The 21,694-nt window shown below is 38.5% G+C and overlaps 1 protein-coding gene across 1 annotated transcript in view; it reads right to left on the bottom strand.

Moving 5' to 3' along the window:
* Nucleotides 1-21,694, bottom strand: part of CCDC191 (coiled-coil domain containing 191) — a 102,303-nt gene that overhangs the window by 34,868 nt on the left and 45,741 nt on the right. The window contains exons 9-13 of the mRNA XM_036851672.1: nt 15,380-15,626; nt 6,370-6,815; nt 5,457-5,569; nt 2,592-2,674; nt 1,737-1,838 (exon numbers count right to left, since the gene is read on the bottom strand). Coding sequence (XP_036707567.1) covers nt 1,737-1,838; nt 2,592-2,674; nt 5,457-5,569; nt 6,370-6,815; nt 15,380-15,626 — 991 coding nt within the window. The remainder of the gene's footprint in view (nt 1-1,736; nt 1,839-2,591; nt 2,675-5,456; nt 5,570-6,369; nt 6,816-15,379; nt 15,627-21,694) is intronic.

Genomic DNA, 21,694 nt, shown 5'->3' with positions numbered 1-21,694 from the left:
GAGACCCCTTAGGGTATCTCTTAGTATTACCATGCCCTGTGATTAAGGTGAAAGGAAAACTACAACCCAATCCATGCTGGACTACTAACGGGCCAGACCTTTCAGGAATAAAGGTTCAGGTCATCCCATGATTAGCAGCGATGTTTGCTGAAGACAAAGGATAGAGTGGGTAGTGGAAGAAGGTAACTATAAGTACCAGCTACATCCACTTGACCGGTTACAGAAATGAAGACTGTAATGGTCATGAGTATTCCCTTCTTATTTTGCTATGAATATGTTTGTGTGTATACGTATCTTGTTTTTTTTCCACTCTTATTCCCTAATCATGTAACATAAGATGTATTGACTTTGTGTCATGGTTAGCAAGGAGAAGAATAAACATCATTCAAGGACTTTACCTCCTCTTCTGGGGAAGGGGTGTTCATTTTCAGTTGTATGCAGGATAGTTGTATCATGTTAGGCAGAATTATGATATTGTTGTTGTCTTTATTTGGAGACTAGGTATGGTTTAGGGAGATGTATATGGGTGCCAAGTTGATAAGGCATGGACTTGTGATTTTAATTTTATGTGTCAACTTGACTGTTCCACAGGGTTCCCAGATTAAACATTTCTGGGTGTGTCTGTGAGGCTGTTTCCAGGCGAGATTAGCCTTTGAATCTGTTGACTCAGTAAAGCAGCCTGCCCTCCCAAATGTGGGTGGGCATTATCAAGTCCTCTGAGGGCCTGAAGTGGACAAAAAGGCAGAGGAGGGAGGAATTTGCCTGTTTTTTTGCTTCTTGCCTGCCTGTTGAGCTGGGACATTGGTCTTCTCCTGACCTTGAACTGGGATTTATACCACTGGCTCCTCTGGTTTCAGGCCTTTGGACTTGGACTGGAATTACTGGAATTACCAGCTTTCCTAGGTCTTCAGCTTGCAGACAGCAGCTCCTGGGACTTCTCACCTCCATAATCCTGTGAGCCAGTTCCTCATAATAAATCTCTTCCTATACATATATCTTACTGGTTGTGTTTCACTGGAGAACCCTGACTAATACAGTTTCCAATTCAAATCTCTCTTCTATGAAAATACTTCTGATTTCTCCAAAATCTTCATGGATCTAGCCCTGTTCATATGACTCTCTTGATCTCTTTTGGTCTGTGAGGCACAGGACAGCATATGCTTGTACTATATTCTCTCTGACAGGTGTGTATTTTTAGGCCTTATCTTTCCAACTAGAATTTAATAACCTTGAAAGTAAGAGCTTAGTATCTCTTACTTCTTCTGTATTTTCTTCCATTTGTTCATTTGTTTGTCCATTCATTTTTCATCCATTCAGTAGACTTTCTGAGTTTCTACCACTGGCCAGTTTAATAGTGAGTAACATCAGAGTGCTCCCTTTATTCTTATGGAGATTACGGTTTAGTTGGGGATAAAGAAATGAATAAGACAATCAAGAAACAGATACATAATTATAAGCCCTGGTAGTACTTTGAAGAAGATATACTCAGAGTCCATAAAGGGGGACCTAAACAGACTCTGGGTAGAGAGGAGGGTGGGACAAGGCAGGAAAGGCTAACCATGTTGAGCTAAGATCTGAGGAATGAATAAGTTTTCATTAAATAAGGTAGAGAAAGGGTAGAGGTGAGAGAAGAGTGTTCTAGACCGACGTTCTCCGGAGGGAAGGGGCACAGGACCACAGGATTGCACACAACAGGCTTCAAAGGACAGGTGGCTGACCAAATAGAAACTACTAACCATTTTCTTCAGTCTCTTCTCTTCTCGTTTTTTCTCAAGCTGAGCCTCCTTTTCTTCTGCCTCCCTCTTCCGACGTTCCTCCTCTTGGGCCTTTAACTGAGCCTGATCAAGATTAGAATTTGTAAAAATCAGAACCCCCAATTTGTGTGGAAATAAGATCTTTTATTTTGAGGAAAGTCAGGTATCTACCAAAGTGCTTGCCCAGTCTCTGGAAGAAACCTGCGCTTTGTGTTAAAAGTAGAAAACCTGACCAGCAGGTGGTCAGTAGTGTAACCTAAATGTTTCTCCAAAAGAATTCTCTTCTACTTGGGAAGATGAGGCTGAGCATGAATAAGACCATTAACTTTTCATTACAAAATGATTACTTTTTAGTTCTTATTTTCATTTATGAAATACTAAGTCCAAACTATATATAGCGTTAAGAAAAATTTTTCTTCCATTTCACCAAAAAACCCCAAAGCTGTTAGAACTATTTATTTTTTCTTAGTAGGTACAAAATTTACTTCTGGCAGTCCAGGTCAAAACTTTGGAAGATAAGAATTACTCACCTTTGTAAACTTATCAGGTTGGACATTTACGTGTAACACATTAGTCTTGGTTATGTGTAAATCTTCTAAGTTGCCAGCTCCCAACAACTTTCATAATATTCCCTTCCTGCTATACTAATGACGCTGATGTTTTTTCCCTTCATTTTCCTAAAATTATCACAGAGTTCAGGCCGGGAGGCAAAAAGCCATATCCAAAGTTGGTGTTACACTATTGCCTTAATGGTTTTAAACAAGCTAGGTTTCATTTTTTAATAAAGGCCTATACAAATCCTTTTTCTTGCCTCACTTTGCATTCTTGATTTATTACCAATTTCTCCTCTTCTTTTTTTTTCTTCCTCTCTGCCAAGATCCGCCTACGTTCAGCTCGCTGAACTGCTCTCTCTTCCATGGCTAGAAAATAGTAATGCAGTTCCAATATAAAAAATATAAGGAACGCTGCAAAAGAAATGTCTCCATTTTATAGTAAAATTTAGTGTTATTGTTAAAAGTTTTCTTTTAAGTTGAATGTTCACAATCTCAGAAATATATGTGTGTACATAAAATTTATATAAAAATATAATTACAGGGCTTCCCTGGTGGCACAGTGGTTAAGAATCCGCCTGCCAATGCAGGGGGCACGCACAGGTTCGAGCCCTGGTCCGGGAAAATCCCACATGCCGCGGAGCAACTAGGCCCGTGTGCCACAACTACTGAGCCTGAGCTCTAGAGCCCGCAAGCAACAACTACTGAGCCCGCGAGCCACAACTACTGAAGCCCGTGCACCTGGAGCCCGCACCCTGCAACAAGAGAAGCCACCGCAATGAGAAGCCTGCGCACCACAACGAAGAGTAGCCCCCGCTCGCCGCAACTAGAGAAAGCCCGCGTGCAGCAACAAAGAACCAAAGCAGCCAAAATAAATAAATAAATTTAAAAAAAAATTTTTTTTTAAATATAATTACAGAAACTGTAGGTATTCACACACACACACACGCCCTACAGGTTAAAGACCTACAATCCCATCCTCAGCAATGATGAACAATTTGCAGATTAATTATGTTTTTGTTCACATTTCTATTAGAATAACTGTTCACTGGTTTAAACAAGATAATCTGTCTTGATGATACTTTTAGTATGTGAAACCCAGAAACCAGAATTTTAATTTGATAATTCTTTCAATGAATGTAGAAAACTTTAATTACATCTAACAAATACTCTGAGAATAGAATCACTCCTCAAATCCCACTGAGTTTGCTACTTTTTCCTAAGTCACTATACATATGTCTGTATATGTAACAACAACGACAACAAACAAACTGAAGTTTGGGGTCATGATGATTACATTTTAAACTAGTTTTAAGGCCTGGATATCCAGATGGACAGGAAATGGAATCATACTAGGCATCTGAAGAACTGGCATCTGAATGAATTCAAGTGTCAGACTCCTGTTCTTGACAGTCTATTAAATATCCATCCAAAACAAGCAACTGTGCAAGATGGCTTGACAATACGACTCTGTCACCAGTTGGGGTTTCATAGGCAGGGGGGCGTGGGTGGGAAGAGTATCAAGTTCTGCTCACCTAAGTCAGCCAATGGTTACGTTCGGTTCCTTGTGCTATGTTACAGAGAAGAAAATTTAAGTCCAAGTTTCAAGAATTAATAAACAAAAAACTCACCAGGCTATTTCTTACAGATATTAAGTGTCTGCTTTGCTGGAAAAAGAATAGTGGGGTTGGCACAGATGGCAGGAATGAGACTCTCTTTAAGGAGGCAGAAATAGACTAGAGGATTAAAGTGAGAGAGCCCCGAGAGGCAGAGTCTGTGGTAATATGCCCTTTTTCCATCTTTTCTAGAGCCAGTCATTAAAGACTACTTGAAAAGTAACCAGGTGTTCCAAAACATGCTAAGTCTTTGATCGGATAATAATTTTTAAAAAATAATCACACCAAACTGGGCATTTCCTGAGCATCCTCATTGGTGGACAAGGAGGGCATAAACTGCTGACCTGGAAGAGAGTCAATGTAAAGATTGCTGATTTCTTCATTAACAGCAATGGACTTCAGGCACAGTGTGTCCTTCAGGTGACATCATTTCCTGTTAGGGCAGCAATCTTACCATAGATGAAAAATCAGATTTACAAACCACAATGTAATTGTCAAAATGCCTACCACTTCATATAAACATATGTTCAGTGCATGACTAAGTACAGAGTAAAAACAACTGGCAGATTCACTAGGGGGGTTCTAAGGAATACTTCTATTCTCATGGTACGGTTTGGCTTAAATAATGATTTCTATGCACATCAAGAATGTTATTAAAATGTCTGGTTTGATTTGTAGAGACGTGGATGGACCTAGAGACTGTCATACAGAGTGAAGTAAGTCAGAAAGAGAAAGACAAATATCATATATCAACGCATATTTGTGGAATCTAGAAAAATGGTATAGATGAACCGGTTTGCGAGGCAGAAATAGAGACACAGATGTAGGGAACAAACATATGGACACCAAGGGGGGAAAGTGGCGGGGGGTGGGATGAATTGGGAGACTGGGATTGACATGTACACACTAATATGTATAACATAGATAACTAATAAGAACCTGCTGTATAGCACAGGGAACTCTACTTCACTCCGCTGTACAGTAGAAACTAATACAACATCGTAAAACAACTATACCCCAATAAAAAAAATTTTTTTTTAAATGTCTGGTTTGTGGATTTCATTCTAAAAGCCTATCATCAAGGCACAACCCATTATAAAATGATGTAATAACTTGATGTGGATTGCTGTAAACTCATCAATATTTTAATGTTAACAAAGTACAGTGATAGGTGATCTTTATCAGGGTTTATTCTTAGCAGCTACTCGGAATTGTTTATTTGTGTAATTGTCCCATTTTTAAAATCATAATCCAAATCTCAAATTACAGAAAAATGCTTAAACCTTTCAGCAATGTTTTGTTTGTTTGTTTTTTGTTTTTGTATTGGCTAGGAAGACCAGAAAGTTTGGCAAAAAGGGTAGGAAAAAAGCTGTGGCATTCTCTGGTGTATCCACTTCTCATGTGTCTACCCATCTTAGACTTTGACTAGGTTCTGCCAAGTCTCAAAACCCAAGAGTTGCCAGGATTCAGTCCCAACACATTCTACTCCAAGAGGAAAGATAACCACAACCAAGGCCCCACCAAGACAGCCCTGCCTTTCAGTATGGGATGGGGTGCCATCAGCTGCCTTGGATTCCTTCTGGGTCCAGACAGAGAACTTCGAGAGTCACTTCTACTACCTTCAGTACCAGGGGAAGCAACAGGCGAACTGCGGGGAAAAAAAAAAGGAAAAGAATTCAGACCAATCACCAGCTTCATTCAAAGCCCTTGCACCTGAGGAACTCAACGCCTTTTACAAACTTTAATTAATCCTCACTTTCTGAGATAACTATGTATTACTATACCCCTTCAATAAATTGGTGTAATGAGGCATGGAAAGGTCGAGTGATTGGCCTGAGTCTACAATGTGAGTCAGGCGCTCTGATTACCATCCCAGTGCTTCAAATCAATACATATCACCCACTTCTTATCCTACCATTTATCACACGTACTGAGTATGTCACAAGCATGCCTAAAACCATCTTAAATAGCTTTTGAGACATTTGGACTCTAATTCTAGGCTCAAAGATGTTTACTTTTATCTCAAACAACTACAGACTTAAGCTAGGTAACTGGCCATAACCAAGGGCTGCTCCATTTGGACCTGATATTGTCTGACCTGGTTCTCAGCCCTAAACATAATCAGAAATCCAGAAATTGAGTTAGAGCAAGCAAGCATTTTTCTCTTTTACTGGTACAGTGACAGAGCTCCTCAGACAAAGGCAGCCACCATACAAATGCTAACTATATAACGGGATCCTTATAGACAGCCACTTGCCTTAAATACGTTTTGGTACCTGTCACATACCAATCACCATGCACGGGGCTTCTCTGCTTTGCGAGTGCACAGTAAAAGAAAAGGAGTAATTGTACAGTCCGGATGCTGGGTAAAGTTCAGGAGCCTTTCGATCACAAAGTGAAAAACCCCAAATAAAGAGTCCAAAGAGCGTTCTGATACAATGGACATACTTTGGAAGCACCTGGCAGGTTCTTTTTCGTTCATCTTCTCTGGGGTTTGACAGCAGGCAGCTCTGTGTGTTGGCATGCCCTGCTGCCCGCCGAGCCTCTGCCAGCCGCTGGCTTTCCCTCAGCTCCAGAATTGTTTTCTGCTGTTCCTGAAGTTTCTTCTTCTGCTTTTCAATCAGCTGTTGCTGGAAGATGTGGCGGTTATGGAAATGACCCATGCACATAGGTTCTGCTTTCTGGCTGCTGGTTCTGAGCTTCTCTTTGTTGCCAGGCTGTTGGGAGGGCTCAACATCTAGGGCCTTGTGCGGTTCAGTGTCAGATGTATCCAGAGGGACATTCTGGAGGGGAACCTGCAAGATGTCCTTTGTTGGTCTTCCTAGGTGGGGGCTGGGCACATAACCATTGCTCCCCGAGGGAGGCTTTTCCAACAAAGGGGGGACGGCAGCCACCTGAGAGAGAAGGAACGTGTGGTAGCTCAGCTATTCAAAGGACTGTACTGGTGAGACCCAACTCTACCTGGTCAGCACTGTTCTGTTCAATGACACAACTGCCCTGCACCCCAGCCAGAGCTGCCCTGTGCCCCTGGCCTGGCTATCTCAGAAGCCACCAGCCTTAGCCCGGTGAGTCACTCTTAGAATGTGCCCTGCTGCTCACCACAGAAGCTGGTGGGAGAGTGGGTACAATCACACGAACCACTGCCATGGCCAGGATATCTGTACTCAGAAAAATGTGCTCTTAGAAATATCTAATTTGGATAGTTCGTTTGTGAATTAGGCATGATTACTCCAGATATATATTCCAGGAATTCAATCTGCACGAATTGACCCTGAATTTTGCAGGAAATTGAGAATATTGTGAAAAGTTTTGAATGTTGTGAATACTGTGAATATTGTGAATATTGAGAAAAGTATATACTGTTTCTCAAGAATGTTTGAAAACAAAGGAATAACTTTACAAATCAATAATAGCTCTTTAATAATAACAATAGCTCTTTAATAACAGCTCTTTCAATGTCTCTCTTGCCACCAGTAAATTAATCACAGGGTATTTGTCTATTTCAGGATCAAGGCCTAGATTAAAGCATACAGCTTTAATCCAGCTATTCCCAAACAATTTATTTATGGGGAATATTTGCAAGCCCACAATCACTGGGCAAATATCTGCATTATATAAGAATAATGCTACCTAATAATATTTTGTATTAGCATATGGCTTAATAGTTTTCAAAGCTTTATCACATAAATCTCATTTAACAGACTGAGGTGTCATACTCAATTACAAATTCTATACAGATGGGAAAGAAGCAGAATTCTTAATCAGAAAAATTTATCCTGGCTAAAATAATGTCACAGTTAAAATGTTTCTTCTAGAATAGTTTGATTCCATGGTCTAATCTCTGATCAGTTTTTGATTCTGTCACCTGCAGTGGTGTAAAGAGAAAAATACTGTGAACTATCTTATTATCTTAGAAGCTTCTAGCTCTAACAGGGCACCATATTTGGGAACTCAAAGATATTTTTCACAATGATGGAAATATTTTCCATAGACTCAGCCAAAGTGAAAGATGTGATATATGGAAACTCTGAAATGTTAAATATTTTAAAAAATAGCCTTCTATTTCAGAAATGTCAGTGGACATTTATTCATGAGAACACCTGCTTAAGCAATTTAGCGTCAAGCAGGGTTTGTGTTTTAGGCCCTTTTAAACTTTGTGGTAATGACACATTATTAACCCAGCAAGACTGTAAAAGCCTTGAGTACAGCAACAAGATTTCTTTTGGATCATGGTAACTTTTTAAGGTGAAAATAAGAGAACGAAAGAAAATCTTAATAGTACAGATTGTACTTAATAGAACAGGACTGAACAGTCTGGCTCAATTAGAGAAAATCACCTATTAGCTAACTGATAATTTCAAAAAATTTCAAGGTATAAGATATGGGTTTGTGGTATATGCATTCCTGTGACTGTACAATTAATGAGCATCTAACTATAGATTTTATATTGTCATTTGTTCATGTTACACTATATACTCTGGACAAGATCAGAATTTATCTAGTAACCTATAGAGTCTATTATAGCCTTTTATTTTAATTTGCTCTATTTTTCACAATTTTATCTTTTCTTGATAAAATCTTTTGTCTTGACTTCAGAGATCTGGAGACTTTTCTCTTGAGTCTAAATTATATATACATTTAGTAATTTTTCTGTTTTATGCAGGTAACAAAAGACTTTCTGCTGACTTTTTCCATTTGAAGATAATAGTGGAGGTAAATAGTGAGGTAAAAGGTTCCACAGAGCTATTGGGTGGAACCGATAAGATTCTCTTCGGTCTCAATGGAAACAAGATTATCTAACTGACATAAAGGTACATAAATTGCCTAGGGGAAGGGACCAAATAAGCATCCTCATGATCCCCCCTTGCTGAGACACTAAGCTTAAATTAAAACCAGCCTACTTGCTGGCAGTAATAACAATAATCACAATAAAAAAGCAAGGCTGGGCTGGGCTTCCCTGGTGGCGCAGTGGTTGAAAATCTGCCTGCCAATGCAGGGGACACGGGTTCGAGCCCTGGTCTGGGAAGATCCCACATGCCGCGGAGCAACTGGGCCCGTGAGCCACAACTACTGAGCCTGAGCGTCTGGAGCCTCTGCTCCGCAACAAGAGAGGCCGCGATAGTGAGAGGCCCGCGCACCGCGATGAAGAGCGGCCCCCACTCGCCGCAACTGGAGAAAGCCCTCGCACAGAAACAAAGACCCAACACAGCCAAAAATAAAAATAATAAATAAATAATAAATAAAAATTAAAAAAAAAAAAGCAAGGCTGGGAATCATCCAAGTGCTCAATTTAACTTCACACATTTGAGTTAAGTATTGATACTTAAAGGCATTACGTAGAAGGTGGCAGGGGAAGGGTTGGGGGAAGGATAGATTGGGAGTTTGAGACTGACACGAACACACTGCTATATTTAAACAGATAACCAACAAGGACCTACTGCATAGCACAGGGAACTCTGCTCAATATTTTGTAATAACCTAAATGGGAAAAGAATTTGAAAAAGAATCAATACATGTATAAGTATATCTGAATCACTTTGCTGTACACCTGAAACTAACACAACATTGTTAATAAATGATACTCCAGTATAAAATAAAACTTAAGAAAAAAGAAAATGAGTTACATAGGTTTCCATACAGATTATTAATTCTGTACTTAGAACACAGAATTTAAAATAAATGTACAATGTAAAAGAATGAAATTAGAACACTCCCTAACACCATACACAAAAATAAACTCAAAATGGATTAAAGACCTAAATGGAAGGCCAGACACTATAAAACTCTTAGAGGAAAACACAGGCAGAACACTCTATGACAAAAATCACAGCAAGATCCTTTTTGACCCACCTCCTAGAGAAAGGGAAATAAAAACAAAAACAAACAAATGGGACCTAATGAAACTTAAAAGCTTTTGCACAGCAAAGAAAACCATAAACAAGGTGAAAAGACAACCCTCAGAATGGGTGAAAATATTTGCAAATGAAGCAACTGATAAAGGATTAATCTCCAAAATTCACAAGCAGCTCATGCAGTTCAATATCAAAAAAACAAACAACCCAATCCAAAAATGGGCAGAAGACCTAAATAGACATTTTTCCAAAGCAGATATACAGATTGCCAACAAACACATGAAAGGATGCTCAACATCAGTAATCATTAGAGAAATGCAAATCAAAACTACAATGAGGTATTACCTCACACCAGTCAGAATGGCCATCATCAAAAAATCTATAAGCAATAAGTGCTGGAGAGGGTGTGGAGAAAAGGGAACCCTCTTGCACTGTTGGTGGGAATGTAAATTGATACAGCCACTATGGAGAACAGTATGGAGGTTCCTTAAAAAACTAAAAATAGAACTACCATATGACCCAGCAATCCCACTACTGGGCATATACCCTGAGAAAACCATAATTCAAAAAGAGTCATGTACCACAATGTTCATTGCAACTCTATTTACAATAGCCAGGACATGGAAGCAACCTAAGTGTCCATCGACAGATGAATGGATAAAGAAGATGTGGCACATATATACAATGGAATATTACTCAGCCATAAAAAGAAACGAAATTGAGTTATTTGTAATGAGGTGGATGGACCTAGAGACTGCCATACAGAGTGAAGTAAGTCAGAAAGAGAAAAATAAATACCATATGCTAACACATATATATGGAATAAAAAAAAAAGTGGTTCTGAAGAACCTAGGGGCAGGACAGGAATAAAGATGCAGACGTAGAGAATGGACTTGAGGACACAGGGAGGGAGAAGGGTAAGCTGGGCCAAAGTGAGAGAGTGGCATGGACTTATATATACTACCAAATGTAAAATAGATAGCTAGTGGGAAGCAACCGCATAGCACAGGGAGATCAGCTCGGTGCTTTGTGACCACCTAGAGGGGTGGGATAGGGAGGGTGGGAGGGAGATGCAAGAGGGAGGAGTTATGGGGTTATATGTATATGTATAGGTGATTCACTTTGTTATAAAGCAGAAGCTAACACACCATTGTAAAGCAATTATACTCCAATAAAGATGTTAAAAAAATAAAAAAATAAAATAAATGTACAACTAGGAAAATTATTTGTATTCAAATATGACAGACAAATAATTAAAAACAAAACAAAACAAAACTTAACTATATATAGTACCAAACACTGTAAATAAACCAAAAAGACAACTAAAAACAATGAAAAAAAACTGCAGAATATATAATAATAAAAGCATCAGTAGTCTTAAAAATATAAAGAGCTCCTATAAACAAGAAAAAGATATATATTCAAGGATAAAAATGGATAAAAGGCATCACTATTCATCTTTCTATACCCATTTTCAGATACATATATATATGTAAATGGTGAATATAAAAAAATGTTTAACCCCACTAGTAATAAAAAAATGCAAATGTTGAAGCAATAGTAACAGAAAAAATATTTTACCTGTCAACTTGGCCAAAATGACAAATATGTTATCAGGCAGGAAAACAGGTACTTCTTTGATACAACCTTCCTGGAAGGGCAATTTGGTAAAAGTCTTTAAAATATGCATTCTATTTTTAGGTATTTATCCTAAGTAAAGCCTTATGGATGTGTGCAAAGACTTAGCTACTTGTTCACTGAAGCTTTGTTTATAATAGTGGCAAACCAGAAACAACTTAAATGTCCAGCAACAAAGAAGGAGGTATACAGTCTAGCTCGTGGTTCATGATAGAATTTCATGCAGCCATTAAAAGAGATGGCACAGAATGACAGTCCTTAACCAGGAGTTATTCATCAGGTTCACCTGTGGAACTTTAAAAAAAGTATGGTGCCCCACAACAAATTCTGATTTAGTAGGTCTGATTCTGTGTTATACTCTCAGTTGGGAATTACTGTTGCAGAAGTAGATTTAGTGACACAGAAAATTCTCACTATATTGCAGAAATAACTTTACAAAAACAGATTATGTTATTATTATTTTTTTTTTTTTTTTTTTATTCACACACACACACACTGTATTTTATTTTTACAAGACATAAATAGACTGACACCAAGCATTGTACATGGATGACCACAACAAAAGCAACAATGATTGCAATTACCAAACATGAAACACACTCATACTATGTCATAATATTGACATTCAGTCCAGTAATCCTCCACTGTAACAGCTCCTTTACTTTGCAGTGAAAATTGATTTGTATATTCTTTGCCTCTGAGTCCTTGTGGGATTTTTTTTTTTTTAAATTCAGACAGAAAGTCACAAAAATTATACTCATCCTCATCAGTTCACTCAGAGATTATGTTATTATTAAGTAGAAAAATATATTCTCATCAAAGTGGGTATAGAGGGAACATATCTCACCATAATAAAAGCCATTTATGATATACCCATAGCCAATATAATACTCAATGGTGAAAAGCTGAAAGCCTTCCCAATAAATTCAGGAACAAGACAAGGATGCCCACTCTCACCACTTCTATTCAACACAGCATTGGAAGTCCAAGCCACAGCAATCAACAAGAAAGAGAAATAAAAGGTATCCAAATTGGAAGAGAAGAGGTAAAACTGTCACTATTTGCAGATGACATGATTCTCTATACAGAGAACCATAAAGACTCCACACAAAAACTATTAGAACTAACAAGTGAATTCAGTAAGGGGACCTCCCTGGAGGTCCAGTAGTTAAGACTCTGTGCTTCCACTGCAGGGGGCATGGGTTTGATCCCTGGTCGGGGAACTAAGATCCTGCATGCCATGCAGTACAGCCAAAAAAAAAAAAAAAGGAATTCAGTAAGGTAGCAGGATACAAGATTAACATACATAAATCTGTTGCATTTGTTAATACTAACAATGAAATATCAGAAAGAGAAAGCAAAAAAGAAAATCCCATTTAAAATTACATCATATTAGCACAATACTGTAAATCAACTATACTTCAATAAATAAATAAATAAATAAAATAAAATTTGTGTCCAAAAAAACCCCAAAAAACCTAGGAATAAACTTAACCAAGGAAGTGAAAGACCTATACACTGAAAACTACAAAACACTGATAAAGGAAACTGAAGGTGATTCAAAGAAATGGAAAGATATCACATGCTCTTCAATTGGAAGAATTCATATTATTAAAATGGCCATACTACCCAAAGCTATCTACAGATTAAATGCAACCCCTATCAAAATACTCATGACATTTTCCACAGAACTATAACAAATAATCCTAAAATTTATATGGAATCTCAAAAGACCCAGAATTGCCAAAGCAGTCCTGAAGAAAAAAAACAAAGCTGGAGGCATAACACTTCCTGACTTCAGACAATACTACAAAGCTACAGTAATCAAAACAGCATGGTATTGGCACAAAAACAGACATACAGATCAATGGAACAGAATAGAGAGCCCAGAAATAAACCCACACACCTACGGTCAATTAATCTATGACAAAAGAGGCAAGAATATACAATGGAGAAAAAAGTCTCTTCAGCAAGTGGCATTGGGAAAGCTGAACAACCTCATGTAAATCAGTGAAATTAGAACACTCCTTCACACCATATATAAAAATAAACTCAAAATGGTTTAAAGACCTAAATATAAGACATGACATCATAAAACTCCTAGAAGAGGACACAGGCAAAACATTCTTAGACATAAATCATAGCAATATTATCTTAGATCAGGCTCCCAAAGCAAAAGAAATAAAAGCAAAAATAAACCTAATCAAACTTAAAAGCTTTTGCATAGCAAAGGAAACCATCCACAAAATGAAAAGACAACCCACTGAATGGGAGAAAATATTTGCCAACAATGCAACTGACAAGGGGTTAAGATCCAAAATATACAACAATGCATACACCTCAATATCAAAAAAGCAAACAACCCAATAAACAAAATGGGCAGAAGACCTAAATAGACATTTCTCCAAAGAAGACATACAGATGGCCAACAGGCACATGAAAAGATGCTCAGCATCACTAATTATTAGAGAAATGCAAATCAAAACCACAATGAGGTATCACCTCACACTGGTCAGAGTGGCTATCATCAAAAAGTCCACAAATAATAAATGCTGGAGAGGGTGTGAAGAAAAGGGAATCCTTGTACACTGTCAGTGGGAATGTAAATTGGTGCATCCACTATGGAAAGCAGTACGGAGATTCCTTAAAAAAATAAAAATAGAGCTACCATATGGATCCAGCAATCCCACTCCTGGGCATACATCCAGAAAAAATGAAAACTCTAATTTGAAAAGATACATACACCTCAATGTTCATAGCAGTACCATTTACAATAGCCAAGACATGGAAACAACCCAAGTGCCTATCAACAGACGACTGGTTTAAGAAGATGTGGTGTATATATATACAGTGGACTATTACTCAGCCATAAAAAAAGAATGAAATATTGCCATTTGCAGCAACATGGATGGGCCTAGATAATATCATACTAACTGAAGTAAATCAAACAGAGAAAGACAAATATTATGTGATATCACTTATGTGTGGAATCTAAAAAATAATACAAATGAATGTATATACAAAACTGAAATAGAGTCACAGACATAGAAAACAGACTTATGGTTACCAAAGGGAAAAGGGAAGGGGGAGAGATAAATTAGGAGTATGGGATTAATGGATACAAATTACTGTATATAAAAAAGATAAGCAACAAGGATTTACTGTACAGCACAGGGAACTATATGCAATATCCTGTAATAACCTATAATGGAAAATAATCTGAAAAAAATATATATATATAACTGAATCACTTGTGCTGTATACCTGAAACTAACACAATATTGGAAATCAACTGTATTTCAATTAAAAAAAAGGAAGAAAAATACATGGCCTTCCTTTTCCTGTATTATGACAGATTAGATACCCTCAATGACTTGACTGAAGAAAATTTAAAAGCTAAATACAACATTAAAGAGAAAAATCTGCATATGCCTGAATAGAGAAAAGACAAGATGGCTATACTTCAACATGTTATTTATTGGTGGTTATCTCTAAATGATAGAATTATCGCCTATTTTTTTTTCCTCTGTCATTTTCTCCTGCCAAATTGCTACAATTAATACATATGATTCTTCTTATTAGGAAAATAAAAACTTAAACATTCCCCTCTTATAAGTCACAAGCTCATTTAGAAAGGAAATGCCTGACAATTAAATAAGAGGTGTTCAAGAGTTGTAAACAATGCTTTATATATCTGTTCCTGAAAGAATCTTTCGCTTAGTTGTTTTAAATTCCCTGTCTATATTACGTCTCTACCAAGTTTCAACTATACCAGTTTGTATGTGATTATAAAAGAAGATTCAGTTCAAGAAAATCAACACTGACTGAAAGGTAAACTTTGTGCACTGTAGCAGCTCTCATCTTTTAGATAGCCCAGGCCAGGCAACCTGACAACAGCTAACATACCCCAGGCTATACAAGTATAAAGCTCAAAAGCAGGAAGACTAAGCAAAGGAAAAGCAACTTACCTCTCCATTTCTAGGTGGATCCTCCATGGCTGTTGCCTCCTCAGGTAGACTGATGCTTGATGACACGTTTGCACTGAGTTTCCCTAGTGATGCTGCCTTCAGCAGCTCATTCATTTTCTTCCTAGTTTCCTCCTTTGTAACAGCCAGCTCTCTCTTTTGGATCTCTGCACGATGCCAATGCTGCCATTCTGTAAAATGGTGTCGGAGGACTTGTTTCCGGTTATAGTCAGTGGCCAGTTGTTGTTTTCTAAGAAACAAAGCACTTCCATTAAAAAAAAGAAGCCATTTACTGCTTTTTGGTTGATAATATAAATGAAATACAAGTCCAAAGGAGTCCCAGAAATGCTCCATTTTAGCTCCAGCTTATACTTTTATTTAAGCTCAAAGGAATCATTTTATAAAACTCCCCAAGGCAAAGGATCTGCTCACAGAAGTCACTGGCACCTCAAGGCATTGCTTCAGAAGAGTGACTGTTCTGTTCTATCACATCACAAAGGCATATTAAATTTTTTGATTACCATAAACTAGTTTCTGAGAGCTTTTGGAGGGGAAGGAGCAGAAAGAATAGGTATTCAGATAACTGCTTTTAAAAAATATGCATACATGAGGGAGATATTCAGCTATACTTGCAAATCTAAGGAAGACAAGAGGTTTGGGAGAAAGAGAAAGGAACGAAACTTAACAAGTGAATTGTCAATAATTAAGTGTAAGACTTATAAAAATCAACATGAAATTATGAGGGTGGATCTTGTGAAAGAAGGACTTGGTCAGGGAAAGGATCTCTATAGAGGTCTCATTTACCAAAGCCATAAACTGAGTGAATGAAGAACTGCTTTGTGAAGACACTTGTTGAACATTAGAAACATGTGAAAGGCATACACAAGGCACCTGCTCTCAGAGAACTCACTCACAGTCTAGTAGGGGGTCTGGTTCACTCTCTTCCTAAGGAGGAGCTCCTTTTGATTCCTGGAAACTTCATGATGTTAGGGGACGAGACTGCGTGGAGTTGGGAACTGCCAGCTACATTCCCCTCCCAAAGGGACTCTCCATTAGGAGACATGTTTGTGGTAGCCAGTTGAGAATTCAAGTGTAGAGATTTCTGAGATCAATCTATAAGTGGATGATTATTGTCTCTGAAGAAGTGAGCTGTAGAGCTTGGAACTTAGGTCGCAACTGGGGTCAGTTTCGAGGTTTAAGATCTAAGATTGTTTAGATACCTAAGTGATTTTATCTTGTAAAGATGACTGGAATAAGGTCTCTACAACACTATTTGCCTATCCATTTCTGTTAAACATACATAATGTTTAACCCTCCTCATGGACTTTTTGGGGTCATATCAAAAAAATCGTAACATTTTAAACCAATGAGTCAGAAGAACATTTCTACAGTTAAAATGCTTAAGTGACTTTTAAACCTTTTTTGACTGCCACCTAAAGAAAAAAGTGTCACACTATGACTTCAAAATAAGTTGATGTGTGTACGTGTGCATGAAACAAAAGTATATATAATTGAAACAAAGGTTCCACCAAACGATATTCACCCTTACTACCAGAGATGTATTCCAATGTTTCTTTTCTAAACTTTTCTATTTTTTAAAAAATATGCCTCATCTTGAGCCTGATTTTAGGACCCATTAATGAGTTAAAACCCTTAGTTTGAAATACTACTCTAGAGTCACAGAATTTAACATTATGTCGGAGAAGTTGGGTGAAACAACCAATTAGTGAGAGTAGTGTTGACTGAAATAAGAGAATTCAGGATAAATGCTAACAGCAATTCTGCCAAGAGCATATTTCATTATATATAATTGCTTCTTTCTAATGCAATGATAGATAATAAATACGACTGACTGATGGTTTTTATAATAAAAATACAATATAGGTGGTAATAAACATCTATATATAATATTTTACTTTGATGGAAAAAAAGAAAGTATCTGAGACTGAATAACCTTGAAATAAAAATTTTAAAAGAAATAAGAATAATAAATCAGGTAGCAACTCAGGTAAGAACAAAGCTCCAAAAATATCAATGTCTAAATAGTGAAACAAACAAAACACCTGATGGCATTTTACTCAAGTAAGTGGAAATCATGTATTTCCACAGACTAGAAGACATATGTTGCTCTGTCTGATTAATGTAAAATTTGATTTACATCAATCTGCTTAGGAAGGAGTGTGAAATTTACCTGATGAGTTAATTTCATGTTTTTACAGCATAAACAGCCAAAAGCCACACTGGAGTTCTGACTGTCAAGGAGAGGGTTATTTGGACAGTATGAAAAGGCAAAGAGAAAAATATTTCTGTAAATATAACAAAAAGAGTAAACAGTAAAAAAAAAAAGGTGGGTTAAAAAATGCGTGTTAATTATTGTGTTTAGAGCCCTCTCTATCATGATCATGCAGGAGATTTGAAGATGTACTTCAGATATCTATGTTCATGGGAAGGGTAGGAACACAGAAGCTAGGGATCCAGAGATGAGACTGGTTCTACTCTTCCTCGCTTGCAGTTCACTTCAGCAGAGTGACAATACTGCAGATAAGTCCATTTCTATACTTTTTTTTTAAAGAATGGATGCACTTATAAAGTTACGTATTTTATTTATTTATTTTTGGCTGCGTTGGGTCTTTGTTGCTGCACGTGGGCTTTCTCTAATTGCCGCGAGCGGGGGCTGCTCTTCACTGCGGTGCGCAGGCTTCTTATTGCGGTGGCTTCTCCTGTTGCGGAGCACGGGCTCTAGGCACGCAGGCTTCAGTAGTTGTGGCACACAGGTTCTAGGCACGTGGGCTTCAGTAGTTGCAGCACGCAGGCTCAGTAGTTGTGGCGCATGGGCTTAGCTGCTCTGTGACATGTGGGATCTTCCCGGATCAGGGCTCGAACCCACGTCCCCTGCACTGGCAGGCAGACTCCCAACCACTGCGCCACCAGGAAAGTCCCATTTCTATACTTTTTAAATGATGACACTAAAAACACAAATATTTCTGAAAGTGAAAAATCACTTAAATTTCTTAAAAGCTTAGTCAGATGTGATTTACCTGGGCATGCTAACCCAAAGAAATGGCTCCACAGTTCCCAGATAATCATAAAATGAAGGACAGAGTTTCTTTATGGAAGACATCCTATCACAATATGTTTCCAAGCTGAAATCAGGGAATTTCTGGCAAGGGTCTATAAACTGATCATTATAATTATACAACTGCATGCAGAGAAAGTCTGTCTCTAAAGAACTAAGAATATAAGATATATAGGCTTAAATAGGAATTTAAATATGAACCAGGATGCTTAGAATCAATACCTCAAATGATACTTAGTTATTGATGCACATTCTAAAACACAGTAGTCAGAAGAACACCAACTAGATATAGGACACTGGGCAAGCAGCTGAAAGTATCTAAATTCCTCCTCAAAGATGGTGTCACTCTAACGACAACAACAACAAGCCCTATACTGCCTATCCTACAGGATTTTGTTTTTAAAGATGTAATTAAATTTTAAAAAGAACCTGAAAATATAGAACAAATTCACATGTAAGGTAATAACACTATCTTCGGACAAGACTACTAGATATCTAAAAAGTGTCTTGAATTTTTTAAAGGGAAATGAGAAATGACAAATAAATAACCACATACTACTGATCTGAATTGAGTGCTGAAATCTGAACAGAACATCAAAATAGCAATGATGCAAACAGCTGCATTTGGGACGGGGGTGGGGGGGGGGGGTTCAGCAGGAATAGGAATGCATACGCTAATGCATTCAGAAATGCACCAGGGAGCCCCCCAGGGAAAATGCGGAAGATAACACAGTTCTGTTTTAAAGAGTTTTAAAGTGAGCCAGTCAATGCAAGTCTGGTCCTCCTGCCTCTCTGGCAGATACCAGGAGCTTTTATCAGCTTCAGATGCCATGCAATTTCTAGCCTCTCAACTGGATACCCAGGTGGGCACGGAGGGAAGGGCAATGGACCATGACTAACAGAGGCGCTCCATAAATGACTGCCCTAAAGCACGCTGAAATCAGCAGTGCTGGGAATGGGGAATATCCGACAGTTTCTTTTCAATTCAGTCTCCCCACCCCTAGGCTAGCCTGGCGGGTTCACCCCAGCCTGTTCCCACACAAGCTGCATATGTACTGGTTTACCAGTTTTCCCCTAAACTGAAAAGTGCTGTCTTCTACTTAGCCACGAGCTGTCTCTCTCAGAAGATGGGACCAAAGAGTTTCTATTTTTAAAAAGCTGCTTGGGGGATTGTAACGCATGATAGCCAAGTCTATGTCACTCCTAAGTTTTTATATTATTGTGCCTTCTGTTGCAATTATTTTTAGTATCTGGGTAAATCTTTAACTTCTTCACTTAGATTGAAAACTCCTAGAAGGCAGGAGTACCCCTGCTGGTTCTTAAGAAAGAGTCTAGGGACTTCCCTGGCAGTCCAGTGGTTAAGACTCCACACTCCCAATGCAGGGGGCCCGGGTTCAATCCCTGGTCGGGGAACTAAGATCCCGCATGCCTCATGGCACGGCCAAAAAAAAAGTCTAGTACACAGTAAGCATCAGTAAAGCTGACTCACTCAATATATGCTATCAAACAGAATAAATGAATGAGTGAATGAATGAATGCCATGGTTTGAGGGATGTCATAGGGCCAGTTTTTCTACTGGCCTGCCACTGTACCCTCAAATCCACATCACTTACATTTTGGGCACTGTTTCCAGACAATGCCTATTAAAGTATAAGTTTTCTGGGAGGGATAACATCAGTTGAGGAGTACAGAGACAGAGCATGAGGGGATAGAGGGACACAGGGAAGAGATAAAAGCCTGTTCCAGGACAGGCCCAAAGTATTTGGTACTGAGTACCAAGGCTCAGGAAGGGTGGGTAGAGGATGTTGAAACAAGCCCTGCTTCTTCCCAATTTGTCTAGGGCTGGCTGTAAATTGAGAGAAGAAGGGAGAGAGGAGGAATGAAAGATCTGGAGCCAACTTTCAAAAGTGAATATGCTAAAGAATTAAAAAATACAGTTCAAATTCCCATACCACCATGTCCAAGGGTCTAACTTAGCGTGTGTACCAGAATTTTGTTGTATTGCCTGAGTGACTGAATCCTTAGTTAGAGTTTGGGAATATTTGTTAATGTTGCAATTGTATTACAATATTGTATTGAAATTTTATAACACCATTACCATAACTACTTTTAAAAGAAAAGAGATGGACAAAAATTCCTATTAGGGAAAGCAAGGTACATTTTTTAGAAGAAATACATGGATGACCTTGGAGTGGAGTGAGACTCTGAGCACAGGTTCAGTAAGAAAATATGGTGGCTGGACTTCCCTGATGGTGCAGTGGTTAAGAATCCGCCTGCTAATGCAGGGGACACGGGTTCAAGCCCTGGTCTGGGAAGATCCCACATGCCGCGGAGCAACGAAGCCCGTGCGCCACAACTACTGAGCCTGCGCTCTAGAGCCCGTGAGCCACAACTACTGAAGCCCACGTGCCTAGAGCCGGTGCTCTGCAACAAGAGAAGCCACTGCAATGAGAAGCCTGCACACTGCAATGAAGAGTAGCCCCTGCTCACCACAACTAGAGAGAGCCCGTGCACAGCAACAAAGACTCAACACAGCCAAAAATAAATAAATAAATAAATTTATAAAAAAGAAAATATGGTGGCTAAATCACGAATGAGAAAAAGAGAGGGATCTGTTGTTGCTCCAGAGAGAAAGTGGGAAGAACAAAAAGGAAAGAAGGCAAAGAAAGAAGCCCAAAAAGCTGGGCCCTGCATGGCCAGTAAGAGGAAAGCCCCAGTGGCAAAAACAAATGTGGATTCAAGAGCTGGAGGCTAAGGACACAGCTGACATCTGAGAAACAGACACAGCAAATGATTTCCATGTCCAGGTGGATGGGCCAAAGAACCACCTATGCCTTGTCAATCTGGTAAGAGTTTAGTTGCTACAATGAGTAACCCATTTACAATGAATGCGCTCTATCCCTCAATCTCACTATTTAGAAAAAAGTGCTTGAAAATGTTATGGAGTTAAATTGCAGGACAGGAAGCAACTGAGCTCTTCATTCATCCACTAACTCACCTATTATTCAACAATTATGTATTTGGTGTCCACAGAGGAACTGGGAGAGACTCCGATGAGCACGGTAAAGAGGGTCCTGGCTCTCCTGAAACCCCCAATCCCACTGACATTTCTTGGTTTCTGCTTGTATTGATAGTAGCTACCTTTGAGCTTTTTTCTCCACCTCTATTATCCCAACCTTCTTTGAACAAAATCACCTAACAATTTCCTAAAACAATCTCTAGAACAAAGAACAACATGCAGA

Source organism: Balaenoptera musculus, chromosome 4 (assembly GCF_009873245.2).
Source record: "Balaenoptera musculus isolate JJ_BM4_2016_0621 chromosome 4, mBalMus1.pri.v3, whole genome shotgun sequence".
In the NCBI taxonomy this organism is placed as follows: Eukaryota; Metazoa; Chordata; class Mammalia; order Artiodactyla; family Balaenopteridae; genus Balaenoptera; species Balaenoptera musculus.
The sequence above is the reverse complement of the archived record's forward strand: the minus strand, read 5'-3'. Positions and strand labels throughout refer to the sequence as shown.